Source organism: Colossoma macropomum, unplaced genomic scaffold, assembly GCF_904425465.1.
Source record: "Colossoma macropomum unplaced genomic scaffold, Colossoma_macropomum, whole genome shotgun sequence".
Classification (NCBI taxonomy): domain Eukaryota; kingdom Metazoa; phylum Chordata; class Actinopteri; order Characiformes; family Serrasalmidae; genus Colossoma; species Colossoma macropomum.
The window spans coordinates 11922989-11947426 of record NW_023494803.1 but is presented as its reverse complement, the minus strand read 5'-3'; the positions used below and the strand labels follow the sequence as shown (position 1 = coordinate 11947426).

At 39.1% G+C, this 24438-nt stretch overlaps 1 protein-coding gene across 1 annotated transcript; it reads left to right on the top strand.

Annotated features, from left to right (window-relative positions):
• On the top strand, positions 1-21291 carry ythdf2 (YTH N(6)-methyladenosine RNA binding protein 2). The gene is made up of 5 exons (XM_036593385.1): positions 1-376; positions 2208-2287; positions 7616-9244; positions 16156-16218; positions 19974-21291. Exons 1-5 carry the CDS (start codon positions 328-330, stop codon positions 19995-19997), a joined length of 1845 nt encoding a protein of 614 aa, XP_036449278.1. The 5' UTR covers positions 1-327; the 3' UTR covers positions 19998-21291.
• The last annotated feature ends 3147 nt before the right edge of the window (positions 21292-24438 follow it).

Sequence of the window (24438 nt, the reverse complement as noted above, 5' to 3'; positions counted from 1 at the left end):
TAGTAGAACCTGAAAGCTCTAAACAGACACTTAGCTTAATTAACTCCTCTAGGAAAAGAAAAGACCTAAATATATATATATAAAACGGAATTAAACAGAAAGAAATGTCAGCCAGCAGCCTTCTTGAACAGGTAAAGAGAGGCAATTTGTAAAAAATTATTAGGAACAGTAGGAAAAAGGAAAGAAAAAAGAAAAAAATCCCCCAATTCGAGACGTTGCTAGCTTAGCTTAGCCTCACGGCGTAGGCCCTGTGACTGGCGTCAATACAACACCAAAAATTATTTTACTTTTTTATTTTATTTTTTCCCTCTCATAACTCAAACCTTCATGAATCACCTGGACCCAATCCAGAGACCGAAAGGCCAAGGGAACAAAGGTAAGAAACATTAATTTATATGTATTTTTTCTTTCGCCATTTTGTTGTTCGGATTTTCCCGTTCCACCTTAAATGGTGCAGCAGTTATATGCTGGCGCCTCAGGCGCCATAATGTAACTGCTGCAACATTTAAGGTGGACCGGGGAAACTCGGAACACTGGCGAGTAGCATAGCTTTAGGCCCCGTTTTGCACGCAAACATGATTTTTTAGCCTAACTTACACAAACTGCCACTAATTTCACAAATTAAATCCGTGCGATAGTACTTTTTGTACCAATTATAAATACCACTTTTGTTCGCTGAAGCTGTTTTGTGTTATTAACTCATTATTATTGTCAAGCGGCCTGTTAGCACGCTAGCTAACCCATGCTAGCGCTCCTTTCGGTCAGGCCGAACTCGCTTCATTAATAAAATCTGAGGGAAACAGCTCAGCTGAAGCTGGAAATAACTTGTAATAATGCTTAAAATAATTTGATTTCGTGTTCAGTGTTGAGCTAGAACAGCTGCTAGTGGTTTTTAGTAGTTCTCTTGTGCTTAAACTTTAGCGGCAGGTGGCTAACATAAGGCAGCAGCATGGTTAGCATATGAGGGATAACAGTTACTCACAGTGTTGAATTGGCTTTAATATAAGCTAGTGCTGGGAAATATGACGATATATATAATTATCGCGATAAATTATGTCATGATGTGGTTTTCTAGGCATATCAGTACTTGTAGAACAGTGACCAACTGCATTTTTCATTGTAAAGAGAGCATATTTAGTCCTGTTTAACTGGATTTAGTGCAACACAGTATGCCAAATAGTGAATTAAAGTCATTATATTCATAGTTTTTTTTAATGTAGCACTACTTATTTTTTTTTTCTGTTCCAGCTGATCAGATGATTGAAAAAAGTCCATATCGTGCATTGTAAACATTTCTAGGAAGTATCGCAATATTGTATTTTTGCTGCTCTGTTTATGGCAAAAGTGTATCGCGATATTTCAAGATGTTTTCATGATACACAATATTCATTTTTCCTGGGATTTACTGACAAAATGGAACGTGTGGTCACATAAAAATACTGTATGAAGAATAATACACTTATTTTTATTCAATGTTTTACAAATTGCACTGCACTACATCCAGTTAAACAGGCCTAATTATGCTCTCTTAGTAACAAAACAAGCAGTTAGTCAGTGTTGAGTGTAAAGTTCTATAAGTATCTTTAAGATTATATGCTGAGAAAAGCTTATTGTTACATAAATGATCACAGTTACGATAAAATATAGTCATATTGGCCACCGCCAGCTAACAGGGACTTTTAGCTTCCATCTAAGACAATGACACGTATATAGATTTATATATGGCTAGTACAAGATATTTTGCATGCATTTTGCATTCATTTTTTCCCACCCAATGCGGAAAGATGCATGAGTCAGTGTCATTGTGCTTGCAGGTGGACTGAGTATGGTTTGTTTCATAAGGGACACATTTTGCATACAAATTGAATTTTTTTCTTAATTTATAACTCTGCCAAATCAACACGTGTCTATTTGTCTGGCCCACCTGCATTGTGTGTGATTTAACTGTATCCCCAAATTAAACTTTAGTGAACAGGAAGGAAGTGAGCTTTTTAAAACCGCAGCAGGCGGAGACTTTGATAAGCCACAAATAGAAATTTGTGAAGTCATGCTCATGAGATTACTCTTCTGTGATGCGTCTTAGTTGTTTACTCAACCATTATGCAGGTTATGTGCATTTTATTAATTTTTATTGCACACATTTCTTGGCAAACGGTGGGATTTCCAAGATGTAGCTGAGGTTACCATCCTTTTTTTTCCTCTTTCAGTGCAAAACGGAGCTGTTACCCAAAAGGAGACTCTAAATGATGATGAGTTTGAACCTTATCTGAACGCTCAGCCCAGACAGGTAGGTCCTGTTACACATCCAGACAATGGAGGGAGACCAGAGACATAAACAGTGACTCACCTATTCTAGCCCTTCTTTCATTGCCTATTATCCTCTCTAATTGCATCCTGGTCACGGTGCTTTGTTTTCTGAGTTGAATATGCTTTAACTGTATTGTTTGTTGTTTTATTGTCAGTTAACAGTTAGGACATTGCTCAGAAATGCTTTTGTAAAGCATTGGAGTCATGAAGTGTCATTCATTTAGTGTGCTGTAACTTTAAACACATCTTTTAGTGTGAGGTGGGTGGGGGTTTTAATTGTGGTGATGAAAAAACCTTTGGTGTTTTACTTCTTGTGATTCATGGCAAGTTGTGTGAGAAGAGTCGCCATTTGATTTATTGCAGAGTTATACTTGGAGACGGGAAGGTGTTTGACTTTTTCTCCATTTATTTTATTTATGTATATGTTTTGATACTTTACATCAAGCTGAATGTCTTTGCACTAAAATGAGTCTAAAGACGATGTACATATATACAGGGTGATTAAAAGAGATTCTTCTGAGTTAATTCACGATGTATTTCACTTGTAAATCATTACAGAACAATGCAGTAAAAGTTTACATAAAGTTTGTTATGTAAATTTATAAGTGTCCAATATGACGTGCTCCAGCTGTACGGACAACATCAATGCCACGGTCAAATTCATTCCATACTCGATTGAGAATGTCACTGTACTCACGGCTCTTTCAGTGCGATTTCGGAGATCATCCAGTTTTGTGGAACCAATGACGAACGCTCTGAGCTGTTTGAGGTTCATTGCCGACAAAAATCACGTTGCACAGTTAGGAAGGATTCACTCTTATTGAAGTGGAGAACGCAAAACGCTTTCTGCTCAGGGGTCTCCATCTCCTCGCAGACTGAAGGAAGCCATCTTCCATTGACAGTCAAAAGCTCTATGACCCCCTCTTTAAATTGGTATGTGATTGGTTCCTAGGCACCTCAAGGTTGTGAAAATATGGCGCTTTGTAATCAGATGAATGTTTTTGAATCACCTTGTTTACAGTCTTAAGAGTTCTTCAAGGGTCTTTAGTGAGGGGAGTGGTTTTATTTAAATGGAGTTCTGTGCAGAACCGTTTCATGCTTAAATAATTTCTTTGCATTGTGAAATGGTTCTTCAGATTCATGGAGTATGTGCTATAAGTTTTTTTTTTTTTTATTTATTTTTGAAAATGGTTCTATATAGCACCAAAAAGGTTCTTTTATTGTTACAAGCTTAATATCATGACACCAGAACCCCTTTTGGTGCTACACAGAATAAAGTTCTCCATCAGTCTGAAGAATCATTTCACCTTGCAAAGAATCAGTCAAGCATGAAATGCTTCTACACAGTACTCATGTTTCTGAATGGAACCATTCCCTTCACTAAAGAACCCTTGAAGAACCATTTTGTGCTGAAATGAATCTTTGCATGGTGATACAATTCCTCAAATTGATGCAGATTGTGCTGTATGTGGTTCTATGTTAAACCCTTTTGAAAATGGTTATATATTGCACCAGAACGGTTCTTCTATTGTCACAAACTTTATATCGTAACACCAGAACCCATTTTGGGGCTATATAGAATCATGAACAAAACATTCTGAAGATTTCACCATGCAGAACCATTTAAGCATGAACTAGTTCTATAGAGAACTCATGCACTCTTAAAAGGAATGGTTCTTGAAGGCTTCTTTAGTTCTATGCATGACTGAAGGGTTCTTCAGATTGATGGAGAATGTGCTGTAGATGGTTCTATATAGAAATGTTTTGAAAAGGGTTCTATGTAGCACCCAAAAGGGTTCTTCTATTGTTGTTTGACATCATGACAATAGAAGAACCATTTCAGATGCTATATAGAACCCTTTTCAAAAAGATTCTATGTAGAGCCGTCTACAGCACTTTCGTAAGAATCCTTTCATGATGCAAAGAACCTTTTAATCATGCAAAGCCTGCCTTTACTGTTCATGGTTCTGTATAGAACTGCTTTTTTGCTAAGGAAACCCTTGAAGAACCATCTTTTTTAAGAGTGGTTCTAAAAAGAACCATTATCTTTGCTTTAAAAACTCTTTAAGGGTGTACATATAACAGACCCATCCGAGCGCTGATGCACCTCTTTCTGCTCTGAACTTAATTCTGGGTGAACTTTGTGCAAAATAACTGAGTGGCGACCGATCGGATTGTTGATATATGGTGCCGATTGTCATGTGGTGAGATTTAACACTGGAACGCACACTGAGCTGGAGGTTTGATCGTTGTAAAGCGTTATCATTATGTTATTGGTTTGTTTTTTTTTTTTTTAAAGCTTAAAAACGGTATTAGGCCGCTTTGGTGTTCAGAACTTGAGTGTTTTAATGAAACACATCCAAAGTGGCCGTCGAGGAAAGCAATTCCACTCACTTTAATGAGATTGCATCAACTTAAACAGTGCACAGCTTCTGCAGATTCTGAAAACGTATAAAGAAAAGTAGAAAAATAGAAATGCTCTCCAAAACAAGCACACAAGCCTGTGCTGTGTTCAGATGATTAAAAAGTAAAGATCTCTGTATTAAAGTTTTGAAATCAGAGGATGCTTCAGCCCCCTCAGCAGCCCATCCTCTGTTCCAGGTGATCCTGATAAAATTCACTATCTCTGTTTTCTGAATATCAGCACCTGGTGGTATTTAGTTTAGCATGAATAAAGTTAATTACCCCGCACATCCTGACTACTGGTGCGCTAAAATAATGTCTCGCAAACCTGAAATGGCTTGTTTTGAGTGAAAACTACTTTGGCGTTTGACATGCACTGCAGATAAGGATCGGTTCTTGGGTGCAGAGAGTAAAATGTGCGAAAATAACTTTAAAAAGAAAAAAAGGGGGAAACTGCTGCTTTATGGGCAAAATATTATGGATATTGCTCATGATCTGTTAAAAATATCACTTAAACAGACATCACATCACAGCAGTAGTCAAAATCACTGCATGCAGATATAGCTGATATATCGCCCAGCACTGCCAGCTTGTTTATTTGTAATGGAATCAAACTCGTCTTGCAAAAATTGACTGCATATAGAAACCCGTGTGTCCTCATGATGTTATTGGGTGGTCTTTCTTGTGAGGAAAAATGGGACGCAGTGGGGAATAAAGGGGCCAGTATTCCTCCTGTCAAAGGAATGCTGAATCCCTTTGTAGTGAATCTGTGCCACTGTGTTTTCCCCTCTCACATGGGGCTGATCGCTGGTGTGTAAATATGCACGGGCTGAAAACACAGCCAGGCTCTGAGCCTGCTTGCCCAACCTCGGGGGGTTCCCAGTCTTGGAGACCCCATAGTTTGCATATTTTGTTTTTTTACATAATTGGACTCAAATGATTCAACTCACCAGATCGTTAGAAGGCCAGGCAAGGAGTTTTAGAGCAAAGTCTGCGTTGATCGTCGGTATAGATTACCCAAAAAAAAGCAGGGATGCACAGATTTAAGATTTTCAGATCAGTACTTGATGCATTTATTGCACTTAAAAAAGCAGAATGTTGGGCTGCTGTGCTAAAATATCAGCATTTTGTTGATTTTGCTTCACTTGTAACTTTACAGAAATAAGTGTTGTCTTCCTCTAATGCTAATCCAGGTAGTCACAGTTTTCACATTTAATAAATTCTTATGTATCTGCTTTGAGCAGATGCATCGAGCCACAGAGACACGTTCTCGCATGCCATTGCTTCTAAAATGTTATGATGCAGTTCCGATCGTATTCTGTGTGTTACAGCAAGATGCATTAAGTGAAGCCTAGCCAAACTGGCTTGTACCACCAGTGTGCTTGGAGGGGTCTCTCGCAAAAATTGTGCGCGCACGTAAACATATGTATGTATGTATGTATGTATGTATGTATGTATGTGTTACATCAGTTAGGGATTTTGGATTGACAGTAGCTGGTGCCCCCTTGAGTACTGAATGTTTCAACCAAGTATTGTCGTTTGCGTACTTGGGTTAACTATGTTTCTGGCCTCATGTAGGATATAATTCATCTTGAAGCTCTTGCAATTCGAAAATTGCATGCTTTCAAGTAGTAATTTATATATAAAGTTGATTTATCACTCATCACTAAATGAATGGTTCGATTAGTTACTCAATCGACTAATTGTCAGTAGACTGATTAAAAAAATCAATTTAAGAGAGAAAAAAGAAAATATATTGTAGAGAGAAAAAGAAAATATATTGTCAGCAGACTTAGACACACAACATATATTTTTACATATTTCTGTTTCCTTAAGAACTGATATTTACAATATGCACAGTAAAGTATCACAAAGTATCATAACAATAAAATGTCAGTGTAAAAAGAATGACAAGAAGAATTTGAGCATCTTTATAAATGTGACATCTGCATACTTGTGCTTAGAATGCGCTCTGGCTTTCAGTCTCTGTGCTTGTGCACTTTGTGCTACAAACTGAATCACGCAGGGCCAGTTTCCTAAACTAAGCCTAGACTAAATGACTTTACCAGTGAAGCATTGGAATGGCAGTTTAGTCAAGAATCCAGCCCCTAGAGCTGTCTGAGGTCTGCAACTGAGCACATTCCTTGGGATGCAGTAAAATCGAGGGCGTGGCTGCGTAATTGCAGGTCACTCCCCATGAAAATGAACAGGGACTCTCCTCCGCCAGTGGGTGCGGCAGACGGGGATTTCTTCAAGGACACGTGTGGATGGTGTGAGGACTGAATGACTGGGCTTATGTGTTTTGCTAATTGCCTTTTTGGGAAAAGCCCTTCAGCACTCACAATTTTATTAAGATTACATGATCATTAGCACGGACAACAAGCACTGAACAAACAAAAGTAAACTTGGGTGCAATATATAAGGCACACAGGTATGTTGTGTTCAGAATGCAACAAGATAAAGGTTTGCAGGTATGTTTAATGGTTAAACTGTGTGTTGTTGAATGAATGATAAACAGAACTTCAGCAAGTAAATTCCAGTTATAGGTCACTGCCTGGTCAAGAGGATGGTATAAAATGAACTTGTAGTTCTTTTCTTCTGGACTTAACAGTGCTGCATAAGATGTTACTCGTTAAATGTTCTCATGTTATTGCCCATGACCGTGCTGACCTTGTGCAAGGATGTAATATGTTAAAAGACCCTTTAACAAATAAGAGGAGACTCAGGATGTTCGAAATCCCACAAAAGCAAATGAATTCTCAAAACTTCAGGCATGCAGTGTTAAAGATTCTGTGGTATAGAATGGTAAATGTTTCCTGATCTGGTTATTCATATACATGTTTGCTAATTTTTAGTGCCGAAAGCTTTCTCAGTTTATTAATGCATTGTTTTTCCGTCTTTTCAGAGCAATGCCTATACGGCCATGTCAGACTCCTATATGCCCAGCTACTACAGCCCCTCCATAGGATTCACCTACTCGCTGAATGAAGCGGCGTGGTCTACGGGTGGCGACCCCCCAATGCCTTACCTGGCCTCTTATGGACAGCTTAGCAATGGGGAGCATCACTTCCTCCCGGATGCCATGTTCGGCCAGTCGGGGGCACTGGGGAGCAACCCTTTCCTGGGACAGCACGGTTTCAACTTCTTTCCCAGCGGGATTGACTTCTCGGCCTGGGGAAACAGCAGCTCTCAGGGACAGTCCACTCAGAGTTACGCCTACGCTCCAAGCTCGCTAGGGGGCGCTGTGATCGATGGACAGTCTCCCTTTGCAGCCAACGAGCCGCTGAACAAGGCCGTGGGGATGAATAGTTTGGACCAGGGCATGGCGGGGCTTAAGATAGGTGCGGCAGGGGGGGATATGACTCCTAAAGTCGTTGGTTCCGGACTTCCCGGTGGCCCGCTAAGTCAGGTTTCGGCAGCTCCTAGTATGCCTGCGGCCTCCATTGCGCCTGCTAAAGCAGCTTCCTGGGCAGATATCGCTAGCAAACCAGCCAAACCGCAACCCAAGCTCAAGACCAAGGGTGCTCTAGGTGGAACAAATCTTCCACCCCCGCCGATCAAACACAACATGGATATTGGGACTTGGGATAATAAAGGGGCGGTGCCTAAAGCAGCCACTCCTCAGCAAACCGCCATGCCCACCAATGGACAGCCGCCCAATCAGGCGTCTCCTCAGCCTGGCACCACCGCTGGAGGTGTGCCACAGCTTCCAATGAGCAATGGACAGCTGGTGCACCCGACTGGTCAAATTGTGCAGCACCCACAACCTCTAAATGGCCAGCAAAGCTTGGCTCAGCATCCTCAACTTTCCCAAGCTCCTCCTCCTCCAGCTCCTCCACAGCAGTCTCAACCAACCCGCTGGGTACCGCCACGTAACCGTGCCAACGGATTCGGTGACGCAGTGGGCGGGGCCGGGACAGGCCAGTCGCCTCCCAGCGCTGGACTAGGTGGAGTCCCAGTTCAGTCGGAGCCTCACCCGGTTCTGGAGAAGCTTCGACTGGTCAACAACTACAACCCGAAGGACTTTGACTGGAACCCCAAGCAGGGTCGCGTTTTCATCATCAAAAGTTACTCTGAGGACGACATCCACCGCTCCATCAAGTACAACATCTGGTGCAGCACGGAGCACGGGAACAAGCGTCTGGACGCGGCGTACCGCTCTCTGGGCGGAAAAGGCCCGCTCTACCTACTTTTCAGCGTCAACGGGAGCGGCCACTTCTGTGGCGTGGCGGAGATGCGATCGCCTGTGGACTACAACACCTGCGCCGGCGTGTGGTCGCAGGACAAGTGGAAAGGGCGCTTCGACGTGCGCTGGATCTTCGTCAAGGACGTTCCCAACAGCCAGCTGCGGCACATCCGCCTGGAGAACAACGAGAACAAGCCCGTGACCAACTCGCGCGACACACAGGAGGTTCCCCTCGAAAAAGCGCGACAGGTGCTCAAGATCATCGCCAGCTACAAGCACACCACCTCCATCTTTGACGATTTCTCGCACTACGAGAAGCGCCAGGAGGAGGAGGAGAGTGTGAAAAAGGTAAAAACCCTTGCCCCGCTTGCTCTCTTGTGAACAAAAAGCTTTTAACAGCCTGTGTTGCTACAGATTTTGGGAAGGCTGAGGGAAGTGTTTTAAGATTTTTTTTTGTTGACCTTAAAGGTCTGTATGTGTGGTCCACACTTCAGTACTGCAGCGCTTGCGTGTAGCAGATAAAAACTCATGGTAGTTACTGAATGTTTCATAGTGGCTGCTGTATCTTAAAGGGGAATTCCACTGATTTTGGAAAATTTCTGCATAATTAAATTATAAATAAAGTCATTCAGAGTGGTTCAAGTAACTTGTATAGTCAGAATTCTTTACTGTGGTCGTGAAGGGAACCAGGCCTCCCTCACAAAGTGATAACATGAAATGGTTATGATTACAGATTACAGCAAAAGTTTTGAGAACATAGAAGACTCATTGGGCCTCAGTCTCCAATACCTTCTTAAGTTTGTTTTTAAATGTTTTTGAAAAAGGTCCTAAGAAAAAGTCTCCATTAGATTAATGACGTGTTCTTAAAGCGCAGAACTGTTCTCACCTTTGTCCTCTTGTGTGTCGATGCTGTTCTTACCTAAGAACAAATCTCAAAAATTTGTTCTTAAGAACGGTTGGTGAATGAGGCCCAGTTTTAGGTAGTGGATTCGGATTGTAAATCAGTATTTGTGTTGTATTCCTGGTGGGAGTCGGTAAGTATTTCACTTCAAACTATTCTGACTGACTGTTTTTGACCTATTTTTTGTTCTGTGCTTGAGTTATGCAGAAATTTGTCAAATCTGTGGAATTCTCCTTTAACTATTGATGCACAATGATATGAATCTTATTATTATTATTATTTATTATTATTATCAGCATAATTGCTTAAAAAATGTCTAGAATTGTCTGATATATTGACACTTGGCTACTGTACTGAAATTTATATTTTTAGTTTTACTGTGTTTATAACCTTTCAGAAATAAGTTTTGCATTTCTCTGTAAAGCTTATCTACACGCTTAAAAAAGATGGTACCTCAAGGGTTCTTTAGTAAAGAAAGTTGCTGTATTTACAATCATGAACACTCAAAAAACCCTTCGTATGAGTAAAGCATTCTTTGCATCGTGAAGGGGTTCTTCAGATTGATGGAGAATGTGTTGTGTATGATTCTTTAAAGCACCAAAATGGGTCCTGGTGTTATGATAACAAGCTTGTAACAACAGAACCATTTTATATATAGAATATAGCGCCAAAACGATTCTATTGTTATAAGCTTGTTATCGTAACACAAGGACCCATTTTGGTGCCTTAAAGAATCATACACAACACATTCTCAAAAAGGTTCTATATAGAACCTCACGCAACACATTCTCCATGAATCTGAAGAACTTTTTCACCATACGAAGAATCATTTAAGCATTAAATGGTTCTAGATAGAGCTATTTCCTTCACCAAAGAATCCTTGCGTACAGTTCTATATAGAATCTTTTTAAAAGGGTTCTATATAGCACCAAAAAGGGTTGTTCTGTTATTACAAGTTTGACATCGTAACAATAGAAGAACCCTTTTTGGTGGTATATAAAATTATATACAACACATTGTCCATCAGTCTGAAGAACTATTTCACAGTGCAAAGGGTTCTTTGAGTGTTCGTGGTTCTATACTCTACTAAGAAACACTTGAAGAATTACCTTTTAAGAGTGTAGGTGCGTTTATTCCCATTTATTTCTGTTTCCATTGATGTTAATATCAACATCAGCAGATATGTAAATATAAAATCCCGGATATTGACAACCCTCAGTTCGGCGATTCCCCCATCACAGAGTTCAAAGGGTGAAATGTGTTATTCATACAGTATCAGAAATTATTATGAGGCCAGTAATTAGTTGTAAGCCTAGAGTAGCTGTTTCTGAAAACATGCCACTCTTATAAAAGTGTCCCGGTTGAGTGAGAGGTGTGATATTCTTTGTGAGGAGGAGGAAAAAGTAGCAAAAAGAAGAAAAACTACATATTGTGGTGTTAAAGTGCATTCTTGTCATTTTGTACATGTTTTAGTCCACTTTTTCAGTCATCAGGTGTCAGAAACTGATTTTAGACCAGTCATGAAGGAACTTGCGTCTGCATCCAATGCAGCTAGTTTGCTAATATGCTTATCTGTTCTTATAAATGCTTTAAAATGCGGCAGTGTGGCAATCATTCACTGAAAGGTAGCGATTGAACAATTATTATAACCACATTTCCCCACTAGAGAGCTGCTAATGGTCTTCTTTTAATGGTACATACCGTTTGTATCTATCTATCTATCTTTGCATTAACCCTCTGGGATCAGAGGGCATCGATTTGTTCATATCTTCTTAAACACTCCTTTAAAGGCTCTTCGTATAACATGATACTCGTATGTTTCACATCAAAATGCTCTTCATCACTACTTTCCAAAACTGCTGCAGCAACTTCAGCAGCTGTAAACTCTCTGCACGCCATTTCACACGCGTCTCCCATGTGGACTGAATGAAGAATGAAGGGTTTCCGACGTGATGGGTCAGTCCTTAGTGATTTCCTGAGTGTCCATCGGTCAGCTTCACACAGAATGTAGACGGGCACACGAGTCCACCAATTCAACATGGTGAGAGGCAGATGACGTGTTGCTTCATAGTCTCATATGTTTGTAGTCACATATGATCTCGTGATAAGATGGAATGGAAAGAGCGACTCTACAGATTCAGGAAATGTTTGAACCGTGTTTCTGCACTGAATTATCACAAAGATATAGAAACAAAATTTGATGTGCGGGCAAGTTTGTGGACCCCAGAGGGTTAAAACGTCTTGACCACGTGTTTGCATGGTACTTTGCTAATCTCATACGGAAAGTTCCACAGATTTGGTGGTTTTAGATGCACAAACATGTCAGATTTTCACAGATGCTCATTTTTTGTGTTTTCTTTAAGCTTGGTCAGTGCATGCTTTGCTATACGAAACAGCTCTTCTTTCTATTGAATTTAAAGTTCAGTCAGGTAGTAATTTGTCACTCTAAAATGTTTTGAGTGTTTTCACTGGACTGAGCTGTGTGGCACATGACAAAGAACAAAGCGAGTCTGATTGGGGGGAATTTGCCTGTAAACAAAATGAATGTGACCGCAGGTGCGTAGGAAGACTTGCACATTTTGTGCATAACTGCAGTGGTGTAAAGGTAAGGTTAATACAATGCATATCACAACTCCCTCTTTTCTGCAGTTGCATCACTGCGCTGATGTGTTTTTCCCCTGGATCATTTCTCAGTATGATTGAAAGGGGATTTAATGGGTATTTTGCACCAACACGTTGGGATTTATCAAACGTATAAAGCGCTCATAAAGAGTAAGATGACTGAACCAGAGCCAGCAGCAGTTTAACCCATTTATGGTCAACTAAATTCAGTATGGTAAGGAAAAATGCTACAGACATTGATGAAATTTTGTGTAGTTAAACCTTTTGTAATTTTATTACATGTCATTTTTTATGGTTTTGTGAAAGTCATGAGACTAAATTTTATTGATAAACTCATTTTTAAGTCATATGAATAAATTGTTGTGAAATGTGAAAATTTTGTGCTCAGGCATTATGAAGACCAAAGGAAAATTATACATTTTTGGTCTGAAAATTTCAGGATTAATTATTGGGAGGTAGGTAGTGGCAGGAGGTGCAAGGTTTTACACGTAGCATCATAATTCATAGTGAGAATATACCTCATTGTTTGACAGTATTTATCATTATCGTGATTAATTGCATCTCAATATGCTGCAATGTGCTTTTCTGAGCGTATCATGGATATTGTCACTACTTAATCACTTCCCATCTTCCTGTTTCGTTACAAAGAGAGCATAATTTAACCTGTTTGATTGGATTTATTGCAGCTCAGTGTGCGAAATGTTGAGTACAAATAATTGTATTCATAGTGTCTGATAGTGGCTTTTAAGGTGGTACTACTTAACAAATGTCAGAAAAAAAAATTGACACATTGTGAAAACTTCTTTGAAACTTTATATTTAATAACATCAAAAATATCTAATATCTGTGGTCTGACAAGCTTAATGTGACCACAGGCAAGAAGCAGCAACATTTTTTGAAAAGGGAAAAAAAAGATTAATTTTTATTTCCACTTGGCTTTAAATTAGGGGTGCATGTTATCAGTATCGGCAGGTGTTTGTCCAAATAAAATTCTGATAGATGATTAGTTGTGACAAATATTTCAAGCTTATATTTGATATTTTAATTGCACTCCAGTAGAGAAGACCTTTTACAGGGTAACTCCACCGACTTAACAGTTCTACATAATGAAAAGATTGAGATGTAAACAGTCATTCAGAGTGGTTTGGTGTGAAATGCTCTGTTCTGGAGAAACCGAGTCAGAATTGTTCACAGAGGTGGTAATAGGAACCAGACGTCCACCTCTAAAAGCTCCCTCACAGAAATTTATTACATGAAATGGTTATGAATTCACTGCCTGATGACTGAGACATTCTGTAATGGTTTTGCAATAGTTCTTGCTTAAAATGTATTTTAATCCATTTATTTCAGTCCATTTATGGTGGAGGGATACATGCAGGGTGCTGTGGGACAAAATGGTCTCCAAAGAAAACTTAATATCTCAGATTTTCTACTATTTTATCATCAACTTTCCATATAAAACTCAGATACGTGTAGGTTCACTGGCAGTTTTGGATAGAAAATAAAGTGTCTGTATTTGTGTTGTAGTCTTGGCGACCCCTGGTTCCTATCACCATTACTGTAAAGAAATCTGTTTACATCTCACTCACTCAATTATATAGAAGTTTTTAAAATATGGTGGAATTTTCCTTTGAGCAATGTTGTGCTAAAATGTCTGCCCTTTATTCATTTTACTTCATCTGTAGCCCAACAGAAATAAATGTATGAACTTGGAAAATTGTGGAAATCAGCATCAGCCTGTTAGCATATTGCTGCGTCCATGCTTTGAATACTTTAGAGACTCACTGTGGTTTTCAGAATTATTTATTTTTTGTTTTAAAATTAACAAATAATGAAACACAAAACGATTTATAAGTTCTAAAGCTGATGTACATGAATTTAGAGCTATTCTGAGTGTTCCCCTTTGGGATAGACCCTTTGAAGGATGTTGGGTGTGAGCACACACGGTCACAGTTTGCTTTTGTTAGCATCTCACTTTGTGGTAATTTGGCCGGTGTTAGAACTTTGATGGTTCTTGCGCAGAAATATCTTTCTTCACTGGCTGTGCAGTAAGGGGAGTTCTACTGATTTCCTAACATTGCTGCATAATTGAATAGTTAAGATGTAAACAGTCATTCAGAGTAGTTTGATATGAAATGATCTGCTCTAGAGAAACTTACCGAGCCAGAATTGTTCACAGTGGTGGTGATAGGAACCAGACGTCCACCTCTAAAAGCTCCCTCACAGAAAGTTATTACATGAAATGGCTATGAATACGACATTATTTTGTGATAGTTTCAAGAAGATTTTGGTCTGAAACGTTTTAAATCCTTTCATGGTGGAGGGATGCATGCAGAGCGTTGAGACAAAATAGTCCCCAAAGAACACTTATTTCAGATTTTACACTGTTTTGCCATCAACATTCCATGTAAAACTCATGTGTAGGTTTATTTAAAAAATGAAATTGTTTTCTGTTATAGTGTGATCACTCAGTTCAGCTGTGGATGCCTTGGAAAAAGCATGTGGTATTTATATTTTCACCGTTTTTAATAAGTTTACTTAGCTCAACAACTGGGACACAAGCCGTACGGAAAAATGCTGTGAGTTTTCCCAAGACGGTCTGTCGCGCTCTGGGAAACAGAGCAGAGACTTTACTGCAGCCTGACTGCTTTTTAAGGCCCTGTAATAACCCTGTGTATTAACAGTAACAGTGAATAAAACATTATTGTACGTATTACTTAATGTTATTTAGTTGTTTAAAGTTAAACTGATTCTCTCTAGTTCTGTCATTTTACCAAAATGGGGCCCTATTGCCCAAAAATATAATGCGATCTTTCAAGAAATTTTCACTATGCACAATTTTCATGTTGACGGAACAAAACCTCATCTCCAAAATGGTAACTTTAAAGGAGAAGGAAAAAATCTACTTTACTTTTAATGTAAATCTATGGAATTTTTTCCAGGTCATTTTGGCCCTTTTAAATCAATATTTGCCACTAAATTTAGTTAAATGGCACTTATTTTGCTCTCTTTTTAATGAATATGCAGTTGGTCAGTGTCTACAAGTACTGATGATATAAACGATATGTTCAGGAAAGTTTATTGTATTGCAACACCATTTGTCATGATATATATTGTCCAGTCCAAGTACACAATGGATTTGGTGCAACAATTGTTTAGCTGCATCTCGTGGCGACGCTGTTCACTTATTTCCGGTACTGCCATCTGTTTTTACACATGCACAGACTTAAGAAATCCGAAAGAAATCAGAGTAAGAGTTTACATGCCTGAGAAATCTGATTTATTGAGCTAAAATCCAACCTCTTTATCAGATTTCTTAATCAGATTTCTGGACTTTACTCCGATCTAAGAAATCACAGTGTGCTGTTTATATGACCATTTGAATAATCAGATAACTGCAGAAATCTGATTTATGATCAGATTATTGAGTGCCTGTAAATGCTCTGTGTCCAATGCACCACTGTTTCTGTTTAAATGGATGTTTTGTTGGGGTTAATTGCAGCCCTGGTGTATTGGGTTCTGAATCTTAGTGTTCAGGTTTCCAGAGCAGGTGAGGTTTTGTGTGTGCTTTCATTCAGTATTTGGCATCTGTGCTGCATTAAATCCACTTATATGGGACTAATTTTGCTCTCTTTATGATGAAACATGCTGTCGGTCAGATAATACAGCTCTACATTTCCCTGATGTTTGATTGCAGAGATTTATACCTCTGGTTTGTATGTGTTTACCTATACAGGTGGAGGTGCAGGGGAGCGATCCGTACTCGAGTAACCCCAGCCGGAGTCACTACAGACTGCAGGTAAAACACACCTGGATCATAAATAACGATGCAGAACTTTGTTCTTGATCAGTGTCTTCCCGTCCTGGTCTTTTTACCCCATGAGCACTTAGCCTGCCAAAACCTGTACATTTTAAATGGACGTTTTGGCCAAATGTGTTCACCATTTGACAGTTAGCATTTAGCTAATTGGTGGGATGTACGTTTACATTAGTCTTTAGCTAAATCAGATTTGTATCTGTAGTGCACAAGTAAACTTCACACGCCAAACATGTCTCCGCTGATTGACTGCGTTTGAGGTAAGTTGGGTGAAACTGGGTGAACTGGATTGTCACTCTATTGGAGATTGGAGAGTTTATTTTAATAGCAGCGAGAAATGTAAAATGTGCAGGGCAGGGTTACACACTTAAAGATGGTTCTTCAAGGGTTCTAAAGTAAAGGTACTGGTTCTGTTTACAACCATGAGTTCTGTATAGAGTCATTTAGTGCCATTAAATGCCATGTCATTTTTTCTGATTGTTGTATATGGTTCTAAAATAAGGATGTAGAATTGCACACTTAAAGATGGTTCTTAAAGGGTTCTTTAGTAAAGAAAGTGGTTGTATATAGAACCATAAACATTCAAAGAACCCTTTGCATGATCTTTGCATCATGAGATGCTTCTTCAGATTGATGGAAAATATGCTGTTGATGGTTCTAAATGGTTTTGGAAAGGGTCAACCTTCTGACAGTAGAACTATTTATATGGAACCATCTAGAGCACATTCTCCATCAATCCGAACAACACTTTATGATGCAAAGAACCTTTTAATCATGTTTGAATGTTATATAGAGCTATTTTCTTTACTGAAGAACCATCTTTTTTAAGACTGTACAGAACTCATGGTTCTAAATAGAACCATTGCCTTTGCTAAAGAACCCTTAAAGAACCAGTGTATACTTCGGGACCAAAATGAAGAATAAGTTTGTAGATGGTGGTTGTATTCCTGGAATGTGCTAAAATAATTTAGTTTCTTTTTGTTTCTTAACTTTAGGTGCTTTATAAAATAAGTGAAAATGAGAGATGAGCTCTCAGGCTTCGTGATATCTGCTGTTGTTTGGTGTGTTTTCCTGAGTGGGTGTGCACCGGTGTAAAAATAACATCAACAGTGAGAATTTAACTGCAGTTTACTCTCACTTAGAGCTCCCTATAACTCCCTATAACTGTGATTGTGGCCTCAGTAACACTGTGGTTAAAGAGGATATCAGGTCAAAACGATAGTCATTAGTGATACACTGATAGACTGTATTATCAGCACCTTAGTAAACAGATGAAATACTAACAGATCCATGTTCAGCACCACTTCGTAGTGCTGTCAGGCCTGCCGTTATGATAGTGTATCCAGGTATGTCACAGTTTGCTTTTCTGAGCAAATTATGGATGTTGTCCGTACTTATACACTTAGGAACTCCATGTTTGATTACAAAGAGTGCATAAATAATCTTGTTCAGTTGGATTTAGTGCAGCACAGTGTGTAAAATGTTAACTACAAATTAAATAACAAATTAAAATTAAATAAAGTTCAATTTTTGGTAGTAAAATTTGGCATTACTTTCTGTTCTAACTTACCAAATGTTAGAAAAATAAATATTGTGACACGTCATGTATCAAACTTTTTGAAGTATCATAACGTTTTGCCATATCACCCACTTCCTATTTCTTTGATTTATTTTGTGTGAAAGTTATTTCACACAAGTGAGCAGAACTTGAACACTCCATAGTGTGTACTCAGGTTCACACTAAACAGGTTAACTGTGGTCTGACAAAAATCTCGGTGTCTGGTTCACTTCCAAATGAACTCTGGTTCAGTTCACTGCTGGCAGGAGTGCATTTTTGTGACTAAACGAGGGAAATCAGCATCAGACCACTTTTCTGCTTCTTCTAGCCACACTTCGGCGCTGTAGTGTCTGCATAATCTGCCTGTTATAACGTCTCACAGATGCTCGTATCGTTCTATGAGCTGCTGCTAAGAACAGCAGAGCAATATAATAATAGCAAAGCAGTGCCTGTAGTTTTGGCATATGGGCCGCACATCATTGCATCAGTGACTTGATTGGTTGGTCAATTTAAATTTAACCAATCATAAACAAGCAGAAATGAAGTAGGTTAATTATAATTAATTTGACTGTCGCAAAGATGTTAAGCATCTCTATTCTCATTCAAAGTGAATTTTTTGGCTCAAATGGTTGCAAACTTAGAATAACAGAGCGCTTATATCCCTGCAAAATATCCGACCAATGAACAAGCACTTGTGTGTAATTTGGTGCACTTGTTCTTAAGGCTCTGCTACTGGTGCTACAGCTATGTTACAGAAGGGACACCCTGTTTATCTTCCAGCATGTGATTTTAGCTCTGCAGATACTGACCTTCTGCAAACACCTTTTGTAAAATACAGAAAATGTGGAGAAAATTTGTTACTCTGTTATTCTAAACTGTGAAGCTCGGTTCACCTTTTATTAGACAGTCAAGCTCAGAGCTCACTTTTAATGAACATCTGAAAATGCAGCTCTTTTATTTGCCATTTAATTAAAATTTGACAATCTTTTGGTATTTGTTTTTAATGTGATCTGTCTGCCTTATCATTTTAATTGAATATTAAACCACCTGTCTGTAAAGCACTTTGGCCTGCCATCTGTATGAAAAGTGCTCTATGAAGATATTATTATTATTATTATTACTATTATTTAGCAGTTGTAGTGTGAAACCAACTGTACCAAATGAAAGGTTCAGTGTCGCAAAAACCCAAACTCTTTAAACTAGGTGTGAAAACAGCCTTAGTCAGGGTAGCTACAAAATTGTAAACCTGCCCCTGCAGCAAGATATGGGAAATAATATGAACAGAATCTCAGGTGTTACCTAATTTAGATGTGTCTCTTTTGTAAAAAGCCTTCTGAGCTCTACCTAACAATTTCAGAGTTTGATGTCTAGGGCTGCATTGACGTGTATGGAAGTGCACAGCAGTATCAGTATGACACTCAAATTGACATAACAGATAAATTAGCATTTGTATTGGCTTAAAAAAGCAAACCGGTCTTAAACAAACCTTGTGACTTCAGTGTGAGTGGGCGGGGCTAAACTGCTGTAGGCTGAATAGACAGATATAACTCCAAACAGGCTGTTTTTACAGCTTATTTTCCATGTATGGACAAGTTATTTCACACAAGTGAGCAGAACTTGGTTTCTGGGCTCCCGAGTGATAGAACCCTGTAAGCGTTGACCCTGTCATCAGGAGATGCCACAGCTGTCTGTGGCTGGTAGTCCAAAAGAGCACAGTTCGTCTCGCTCTCTCTTGGTGGGCATGATGGCCCCTCGTCTCCCCCATCGCTCAGTGCAGGCACCTGTTGGCTAATGTAACAGAACTTGTGGTTAGCGTTCTCCTCTGAGCGCGTTCAGCCACCCAGTGACACTGTGTTAGCAGCAGTTTGAAAAGATGCCTTGGCTTTACAGGACTCTGAGGAAGTCGGTGTTTGCCTTCACCCTCCTAGAGCTGGTGATATGATTGGGGGAGTTGTAACTAGTGGGTGGAATTGGACTAAATTGAAGAACACTTTTTTTGTAAAATGTCAAAAAAAAAAAAAAGTTTTTCCAAGATATTGGAAACTAAATTGTTTTATGTGATAGTTTTGTGTTTTCTTTGCACATCGTCCTTCTGAATGATGTCTGTGTTATACAGAAGTATGTCCTATTTGATTTTGAGTTTGTTTACTGATTTCTTTCTCTCTTGTTTTGACCCCAGGATCGTCAAGGACGTGTCAAGTAAAGAGCTGCTGGTTTGGGCAAAAGACTGACATGGTCCTGCTCTCCATACACCCAGATCTTTTCACTGATTATACCGGGGAAAGACTTAACCAAGGATTCAAAACAAGAAAACAAAAAAAGAATGGAAAAAAAACTAAATGAAGACTCTTCTCTTGATTTCTGTTGACTTAAAAGACTTACTTTGAACTTGTAGTAAAAAAAAAAGAAAGAAACGATTATTCATAGGACTACGACTTAATAATTCTATAGGATTCTTAGGTGACCATTTTTCCCTCCTTTTTTTCCATCCCATCTGTTTCGCTGCCTCCTTTTTTCTCTGACTTTTTTTGTTCTGTTTATGGGGTTTTTTTTTCCTTCCAAATTTTTTAAAAAAATCTTCTGATTTTACAGTTCGAGAGCAAGACATGGCCTCTTCCTCACTAGAGTGAATTTTTTTTTTGTTTTGTTTTGTTTGTTTTTTTTTGTTTTTTTTGTTTTTTGTTTTAGTTGGATTCTGTCTGTGCGGCAGTCTGTTTCATTTCTTTGTTTAAAAACAAAACAAAACCCTCCCCCCTTTTTTTATTGGAATTGAAATAGTCCAGTCAGGATGCACAGCGGGAGTGGCCTTCTCTGGACATTGCATTGTGGGTAATTCTATGGTATTCTGTGCAAAGTGTCAAAGGAAATAAAGATGTATGTCCTAATCTTTTCTCTCCCTTAAGAATGGAAAGAAATAAGAAAACATGAATGTTCAGGGTTATTATTATTTTTTTTATTTGTTTTTGTTTTTTTCCCCCTCCTTGTCACTCAGAGATGGTCAAGTTTATGCTGAAACCAGATTTGTTCAGTTTAGCCGTTTGTCATTTTTATGGTGTGCAGAAACGGGAGGAGTCATCTTGGCTTGTTTTCTGTTTTCCACTTTTTCTTCGACTTTAGAAACAACTAGTCGCTATGGGCTCTCTTATGTCATCCAGTTTTTGTTTTTTCTTCTCCGTTTCTTAAGTCAGCATCGAGGTGGGCCGCGGACCCTCTCTTTCTATTACTCAGTTCATCGAAATAAATGTGGTATACTCAGCAGAACATGTGTGTGTGCATTTTCCCCCTTGTTTGACTAAAATGCTCCCTCGCCGTGCACACTAACCCTCGATCTCCCCTTCGCCCTCCCTCGTCCCCCTCGCTCCCTTCACTCTGCCGCCTGCGCACTCCACCCACCCGTCCCTTCCTGTAGTATGTTAATGTTGGTGCATTTAAAGGGGTCCTGCAAAAACTTCTTCTGGCATTGATCAGTGGCGGAATAAAAAAAGCTGCTAAAAAGACTTGTGCTTGATATCTGTCTTTGTGTACAGCTTAAAGGGGAACTGCACCAGTTTTGTCAATTTCTGCATTTAGCGTGCTGTGGTGTGAGTGGAGACTCTTTTCTTTACAGTGGTGGTGATAGGAACCAGGGGTGGCCATGACTGCAACACAAATATAGACATTTTATTTACTATCCAAAACCACCAGTGAACCTACATGAGTGTGCTAAATTTATATGGAATGTTGATGATGGGAAAATAGAGGAAAATCTGAAATAAGTTCAGGGACTATTTTGCCTCACAACACCCTGCATGTTATGGATCCCTCCACCATGAATGGAGTTCAAGGCCAAAATCCTCAAAACCATCATAAAAGTGTCCATCATCAGGCAGTGAATTCATAACAATTTCATGTAATAATTTTATGTGAGGGAGGTTTTAGGGGTGGATGTCTGGTTCCTATCACCACCACTGTGAACAATTCTAAGTTTCTCTAGAACAGAGCATTTCGTACCAAACCACTCTGAATGACTGTTTACATCTTGACCACTTATACATTTTGGAATGGCCTTTAATTCAGTGCTGGTGTAGGACACTCAGTAAAGCCACGGATTCAGAAATGTTGCCTGTGCTGCCAACAGTGTTTTGGAATTTATGAACCTATTTTGCTCTTCATCTCTGAACCTCTCTGAAAGTTTGTAGACACCAGCGTTTCTCCTGGTGTTAAAAGTGAGTTTGAGCTGCAGTAATGGCCTCTACTCCTCTGGGAAGGCTTTACACTAGATGTTGAACATTGCTGTGAGGATTTGATTGAGCATTAGTGTTGGATGGTCAGTTCTGGATCACTCCAACTCATCCCAAAGGTATTGGATGGAGCTCCATCACTCCAGGGAACACAGGTCCACTGATCCACAGCCCAATGCTGGGGGTGCTTTACACCCCTCTAGCCCACACTTGGCATTGGACACGGTGAGCTTAGGCTCATGTGCAGCTGCTCCAGAGCAGCTGTAGGTCCATGCCCTTTATGGAGGATTACAAGTTGTGTTAGCAATGGGTGCCCTTAAACCAGCGGAATGCACTCATTGAAAGGGCTGTCTGGATACTTTTGAACACACAGTGTACTGAATAACTAAAACCGCCGTTATTATATTATTTTACCTCCTTTTCTGATTTGTATGTTTAGGCGAAGTTTCCTGTTCCTGTTTGTTTGAATTACGTTTGTTCAGAACTGAATGTGGTCTGATTTTATTTTGATCTCTAATAGACTTGGGTTTTTGACACTGTATTACACACATATATATAGAAATGGACCAGATTCAGAAATGCTAGCCTGTTTTTAGCGATGTTAATGTACTTCAGTCCATGTTTATAGAGAACGGTGAGTCATACAGTGTCAAAAACCACTTAAGTCTATTAGAGTTACTGAACGACTTTAATGCGGTTTGAGGCATGTGATGATTTAGGCATGCAGTTAGCACCATGCTAATTGATGAGGTTTAAGCTTTCATTACTTGTTAGCCTCATAGCAGTGCTAAAGCTGAAGAAGCAAACTTCAGACACCAAACACTTAAAAATGATGGTTCTTCAAGGGTTCTTTAGTAAAGAAAATGGTTCTATATAAATACGAACATTCAAAGAACTTCAGGTTGATGGAGAATGTGCTGTAGATGGGTCTATATAGAACCTTTTGAAAGGGTTGTATATAGCACCAAAACACGTTCTTCTAATGTAACAAGCCTGACACTATAACAATAAAAGGACCCATTTTGGTGCTATATAGAACCCCTTTTTTTTTGTTTTTGTAGGTTCTATGTAGAATCAGCACATTCTCCATCAATCTGAAGAATCCTTTCACCATGCAAAGAACACTTTAGTCATGGAAAGGGTTCTTTAAATGTTCATGGTATTATATAGAACCATTTTCTTTACAAAAGTACCCTTGAAGAACCATCACATTTAAGCGTGTACATTTGGAGTAAGAGGGGGGGAAAGTGACAGAATTCGATTTGTCTCCAAACTGTTGCTTTAACTTTTGGTCTAAACCCAGCCGTAAGAGAGTGTGTTCACACTTAATCAGATACCTGCTTCAGTGCGTTTACACTTAATCAGATAACTGCAGAAAATCAGATTGTGTCAGTAACTGCTTGAGTGTTTTTATGCTCTTGAGTAATCGGATAACAGGGAAACTCTGTGTCTACATGAGTCAGACAGTAATTAGATTTCGGCTTTACGTTCAGCCAATAAACAAGACGTGACGTAAACGTGACGTAAACATAACGCTAAACTCAAACGTCATGCAGCTGCTTTTTTAAAATATCAAATCACTGTGTTGAACAATATGAACATCATCTAGAAGATGAAGAATATTTAAATCCTTCATTTCGTTGGATTCAGCGTCGCTCCAAAAGTGCTGTGCTGCGTTTCGTGGGTGTCATGTTAAACGCTGCTTGCTGTTTCTGGGACAGAGAGAAACGAAAGAAATCAGAGTGAAAACCCCCATTACTGAGCTCAAATCCAGCCTTTTTATCAGATTTAAACAATTAGAGTGTGCTGATGTGTCAGTATTATGTTTTGTAAATACTCTTTTCTTACGTCAGGGCTTTGTCTCACAAAGCAGAATTTATAGCTTAGCCAGCTACTTGTTAGCTTAGCTCGGGAAACTTGTATTTTCTGTCTTGCAACTCACGCTGCACAGCTAACCTGCTCCAGATTAAATTCAGGATTACAGATCATAAATGGCATTTGACCAATGAGGGATAGTCGTGGCGAAAAATATCACTAACACAGTGGCAGTGGAGACAGCGCTGCTTTTTATTGTTGTGAAAGTTCTACTTTCTACATATTTGCGTGGTATGATTTTTTCCTCATTTGAAAAATAATGCCTTCAAATCATGTTTTACATGATGAGCTGTTCGTCATAAGCATCATGCTTTCATATACCTAGGTTAACAGAGAAAGATGCTAACCACTAGCGTAAAACATGCTAACACTCAAAAAAAACATTCAACCTAATGAGAAACTGTAGAACAGACTCGGTTTATATCACAATACCTACATTTAGAGTCAGTTATTCATTCAACCTAATGAGAAACTGTAGAACAGCCTCAGTTTATATCACAATACCTACATTTAGAGTCAGTTATTTATTGTAAACCTAAACAAATTTTG